Raw genomic sequence first — 5,824 nt, forward strand, 5'->3', positions numbered from 1 at the left:
GGCCACCTGGGTCGGTCCGAGGGTGTCCCAGGAATGATCAGAATGGCAAGGGCCAGAGGCCGATTTTCGCGGTCAGAAAAACTCCTCTTTCCGGGGGAGACACCGGGAAGTAACCACCACATTTGTGGGGGGTCGTGAACTCGTCGTTTTATGTGAACGGCGTCCCAGTACTGACTTCTGACCGTCGTCTGTCGTTGTTTGTGGTGTGTGTTGCTGGCCGCCGATCAGCTCGCTCCTCTCGCCGAGGACAGCACTAGCTCGAGCGCCCCCTCCACGGCGGAGCAGGTTCTTGCACCAATGACGGTCAACACTCCAAAGACGATCGCGCTCCTGTCTTCCCTCGCCGCCGTTCGCTCCACACCCTGCGAGCTGCCTGGCAACGCCGAGTTCGTGTCGACCAAAACGGGCCTTCGCATGGCAGTACGCAGGGGGGGCGACATTGTCTCCGACACTATTAGGAAGACTGGCGTTTGGGAGGTGCACCCGTGGAAGGCGCTTGAGCCGTTCATGTCGCCGCAGACTGTGTTCGTGGACATCGGCGCGAACATCGGCTGGCACACACTCAACCTCGCGCGCCGAGGCCACGACGTGGTCGCCTTCGAGCCGTTCGCCTCCAACATTGCCATGCTCAACGCGTCGCTGTGCGCCAACCCGTCGCTGGTGAACCGCACGCTTGTGAAGGCGCACGGGCTTTCGAACAGCGCTGCGCGCTGCGACCTCTTTCAAATACCGTCGATTAACTTTGGCGATACCGTCAGCGTATGCGACGGCGGCAGCTACGTGCAGCAGAAAGAGGCCGTGCAGAAGCAGCTGAGCAACTCATGCCGTCGCCACTGCCACCGTCGTGCTGACGGTTGCGCAGGCTGTGCGTCTGTGCAGAAGCTCGGCGAGTTCCGGGCGTACCAGCTGGACGACGTTGTCGACGAGTCTCTCCTGAGGGCGGAGAAGGCGGTGAAAATGGACGTCGAGGGACACGAGTACAAGGTACTCCTCGGAGCGGAGCGCTTCTTCACGCAAGGCAACCCGCCGCGCGCGGTGTACGCGGAAGTGTTCCAGCTCGGCGCCCACCGCTCGTCCTTTTTCGCGAAGCTCAAGGAGTGGGGCTACGACACAATGGCGCGAGCGAAAGACAGGGAGGCGCTATTTGTGCGTGCTGTGGGGGCCGTCAGCAGCCAGAAGGCACTGACAGCCAATCGCGCTCATGGCGTGGCGCACGCGCGTCGCAAGGTCAGGTGGGCGTGCCAATTCAGTGCTCTCTTCGCATGCTGAGTGTGTTGATGTCGTCTGGGCTTTGCGCACAGCATTGAGCTATATCAGCCCGAGGACGTCAGCTCGCGCGCTTCACCCTGCTCTCGCCGCTCCTCTGGCGCGACCATCCTTTTCGTAGAGAGCGTGTCGGGGCGCCCGCGCCCTCGCACGCACAGTCGGGAGGCCGAGGCGAAGTCGTGTCGGGTATCGCGGCAGTTTTTTATTCTGAGCGTCGTGTGTGTGGGTCGGCCTCGTCTTTCTCTTGTTGTGGATTGTGCATGTAAAGGGTGTGGATGCTGGGTTGACGGAAATCGGGGGACGCGACCCACTTCGCCACAGACGGTCCCGCGCCTCGCCGCTAAGTTTGCGGCACGCCCCGCACCGTCCGCTGTGCCGCGTTTTTTGTCCGGAGTGAAAAGTCCAACGCCAACGCGCTCGTCGGTGGCGGCTTCCCCCAACCTCCGCCGCGCTCGGCGAACCTCGACAGCGCCTTCGGTGGCATGCAGCTCTTTGCGCCTGAAGCTTGGAGAGCAGCTCCTCTGCTGCTCACACACTCTGCACAGTTGACACAGCCTACTGTGCGGCTGCCACAGCTGTGAGAGCGATGGGCTCGCCCTCACTGGCCCTCAGTCACTTGTGTGCTGCAGCTTGTGTGAGCGACACTGCTCGGCGACTGCCGGCACACTGTGAGACCATGGGTGTGAGGTAAAACCACGCTACCAGCGCTTGGTCACATCGGCCCCGAGGTCAGATCCATCTACTCTGTTGATGACAAGACTTGTCTACCGGCTGGAGCCGAGCAGGAGGGCCCGGCGCACAACCCCCTGGTCAACTCACCCTCCACACCCCGTACACGAACGACGTTTGCTGGCGCCGGCACAATGTGCTCTGGGGTACTTCCACCCTCCGGCGGCAAAGCGGCTGGCGAGGGCATAGGGTCCTCGGCCCAAGCGGCGGGGCAGGGGCGGCTCAGGATCACAGACACCCCTCTCAGGATCACAGCACCGGCGGGGGCGCGCCTCAGGATCAAGCACCCACGGCAGGGTCTGTGAGGATCAGCAGACCTGGAGGGGGCACGCTGAGGATCATACTTCATAGGCCTGAGAGGGATGCTTTCAAGAGCACAGGGCTGCAAAGGGTGGCACTCGAGATCAGAGCGCCAAAATAGGCGCGCGGGAGATCAGCGGCCGGAAGTGGGCGCAATACAGATCACGAGCGCCGGAACGGGTGCAATATAGATCATGAGGTTTTGTGGTCTGTGCGCGGACGGCCCGGGGAGCCTGCGGCGCTATTTTAACCTGCCCCGACAGAGTCTCTCGATACGGCGCGTGGCGGCGCCGCACCCAGCAAGCTGGGGCCGCTCCTTACGGACTCGTCGCTGCGCTCCTCAAGGCAAACACGGAGCGCGCTGCGCGCGCGGTCTACGCCGAATACTGCGGCCGCCGTCACGACTGCCATCCTCGGCGGCGCCGAGCGCGCGAGCGGCGCCGATGGCGAACCCGGCGCCACCTCCCGAGCGCTGATCTCCAGAGCGCTGATCTCCCGCGCGCCTATTTTGGCGCTCTGATCTCGAGTGCCACCCTTTGCAGCCCTGTGATCTTGACAGCATCCCTCTCGGGCCTATGATCCTCAGCGCCTCTTCAAACCGGCTCTGAACCTATGCGTGCCCCCTCCAGGTCTGCTGATCCCCACAGACCCTGCCGTGGGTGCTTGATCCTGAGAGGGGTGTTTGTGATCCTGAGAGAGGCTTATCTGCCAAGGCGCAAGGGGCAGGAAGCGTGGAAGCGGCTGCTATGGGCATTACTCTCGAGTCAGCGCCCTCGTATCGAGTACAGCTGTGTGTTGTTGTTCTGTGTGTATGCACGCGCCGCGCACACGCACGAAAACGGAGAAAGCGGTCCCCATTTCTTTGAGAGTTTGTTTTGTGTGCCTTCGTTGTTAATAATTGTTGTTCAAACGGATGGTCACTTGCTAGGTCACTTGTTTGTCGCAGTCACACGCACGCACACAGTGTTTCACACACCCACCGCACGCCGCGCCCGCACGCCCACCGCCCCGCCTAGGCCGGACATGGGAAACTTTTTTCTTTTTCAGAGATGTTGACTCGGTTTCAGTCTCCTCAGCTCTGAGGAGCCCCCAAAAGAGCAGAAAATGCAAAAAAGATGCAACTCCCCAAAGTCGATCACCTCTCGAGAGAGCCCTTGCCGCTCCTGCATCTTCTGCGTTTCGGCCCGCCCACGTCCGACACACGGCGTGCGAATGCTCGCGCTGATCGCCATCATGACGGTCGGAATAGAGCTTCGTGATGCCAACGCGACACCTACAACGATTGCTGTCAGTAACGTCAACATGACGGATGCAAGCGCAAACGCCATTCTCGAGTACGACACAGTGGCTCACATCTTCAAGCAGGCGCGTCAGCTCTTAACTCTCGTCCCCGATGTAGCTCTCTGCACCCGTAAGCTCGCGATTAGGTCGAAACCGCCGTCCTTTCTAACAAATCTCGCGAGTGGCCACCAGCGCTCGTGAGGCGCTTGCTCTTCGAGCACTGGAACCACATCAAGAAACCGAGCTCGAGGATGATCGTCCCCGGCAAGTGCCAGCGACTCGTCGAGCAGAAGCTTGCCGCACTGAAAAAAGCACAAGCGTAGTGCTGTGTGCGCGTTTCGAATCAGGCTCATATCTCTCAATCTCGCTGTAGGCGCTCGCGCCTGACATCTTCAACATCTATTAAGGGCGAGATGCGTCCGAGACGAGCGCGCTTCAGGGTGCTATTCGCGAGGCAATGAAGAGCATCCGCGAGTCGGACCCGACCGCCATCGCCTCTCCCGGCATTGCAAAGGCACCGCCGTGCACATTCGCTCACAACTCACCCTGTCGGCTCTGCAAGTCCCACATCTCCAACGTGTCAAGAAGTCAATGTACCGAGAATCAACAACAAATCAACAACAACTCATCAACAATCGAGGAAGTAGCCGCTCTTCATGCGGTACCTGCCTCTCGAGCAGTAGCTCGTGTCATCTACTCAGTTTCTTCTCGTGCAGTAGCTCATTCGAGCTATTTCACCTCACCCAACGACTAAACAATTAAATTCCGTCTCGAGCGGAGAGGTTTCGGGATGCGCTCCGAACGACGGGTCCGTCTGGCAGGCGGCCTCGCTCGCGTCCCAGGTGACGTCGCTGGGGAGGGCGGCCCGAGTGCGGCCTCCCGCCTTGACGTTAACGCAGGTATGGGTGGACGCTAGACAGATGATGACGACACGCACGAGCGACACACAGACACAAACAGGCTGACAAGACAGAGAATTAGTTCAACTGTGAACGGGGACTCCTGCGGGACTTCCAATCTCGGCGAGAGTGTCCTCAATTGCCTGCGATGTCCCTCACCTCGTTTATCGCGCCGGCGGGTCGCGCCGGCGGGTCCTGCGTTAACGTCAAGACGGGAGGCCGCACTCGGGCCGCCCTCCCCAGCGACGTCACCTGGGACGCGAGCGAGGCCGCCTGCCAGGAGCAGTGCCTCGGGCTGAAGTGGTGCACTGGATACGAATACCAGATCTTTACCCGACCGCGCGGCCGCACGCGCTGCATCCTGCAGCGGCTCCCCATCAAGCAGGCCGTGCCGGCGACCGCCTTTGACGCCGTCTGCAAGATAAAGGTGAGAAACGTCCGGCTGCCCGCTGCCTCCCCACCGCCGCCGCCACCCCTGCCCTTCGCCCTGCCGCAAGGCGTGTGGTGGGCGCCACCGCCATCGCCTTTACCGCCACCCGCGCAGCCGCCGCCGCCCTCTCCGCCGCCGCCGCCCTCTCGGCCGCCGCCGCCGCCGCGCCCGCCCACTCCGCCTCCTCGCCCTCCGAGTCCGCCTCCCAGCCCTCCACTGCCGTGGGCGCCACCGCCATCGCCTTTACCGCCACCCGCGCAGCCGCCGCCGCCCTCTCCGCCGCCGCCGCCCTCTCGGCCGCCGCCGCCGCCGCGCCCGCCCACTCCGCCTCCTCGCCCTCCGAGTCCGCCTCCCAGCCCTCCACTGCCGTGCAGCGTGGTGCCGCGGGCGAGGTGCGGCGGCGCCCTCGCCTGCTACAAGGACGAGGCATGCTACACGCCGTGGAGAGACGCGCATAAAGGCCTGGGATGCAACGCCGGGGGAGTCCATCCCGCCTGCCGCTACTGCGGCGGCAGAGATGTGCCACCGTGCCCAGAAGAGCCACCGCCCTCGGCGCCGCCGCCGCCGCTGCTGCCGCCGCCTCCTCTTCCGCCGCCGCCGCCGCCGCCCTCGCCGCCCTCGCCCTCACCGCCCCCACCGTCACCGCCACCCGCGCGCCCGCCGCCGCCCTCGCCGCCGCCACCTTCACCGCCGCCCCCGTCACCGCCCCCCTCTCCGCCCCCGTCGTCGCCACCGCCGTCTCCACCGCCGCCCTCGCCGCCCCCCTCGCCGCCCCCGCCGCCCCCGTCGCCCCCCTCGCCGCCCCCGTCGCCCCCCCCCTCTCCGCCGCCGTCGTCGCCACCGCCGCCGCCGCCGCCGTCGCCGCCCCCCTCACTCCCCCCCTCACCGCCGCCGTCGGCGCCCCCCTTACCGCCGTCGC

The 5,824-nt window shown here is 64.2% G+C and overlaps 1 protein-coding gene across 1 annotated transcript; it reads left to right on the forward strand.

Moving 5' to 3' along the window:
* Positions 1–297: 297 nt before the first annotated feature.
* On the forward strand, positions 298–1,269 carry EMIHUDRAFT_111321 (hypothetical protein; the record flags this gene model as incomplete). The annotated part of the gene is made up of 2 exons (XM_005786865.1): positions 298–826; positions 863–1,269. The coding sequence occupies 2 exons, from the start codon at positions 298–300 to the stop codon at positions 1,267–1,269; spliced, it is 936 nt and encodes a 311-aa protein (XP_005786922.1).
* Positions 1,270–5,824: the final 4,555 nt, after the last annotated feature.

Source organism: Emiliania huxleyi (assembly GCF_000372725.1).
Source record: "Emiliania huxleyi CCMP1516 chromosome Unknown EMIHUscaffold_149, whole genome shotgun sequence".
NCBI lineage: Eukaryota > Haptophyta > Isochrysidales > Noelaerhabdaceae > Emiliania > Emiliania huxleyi.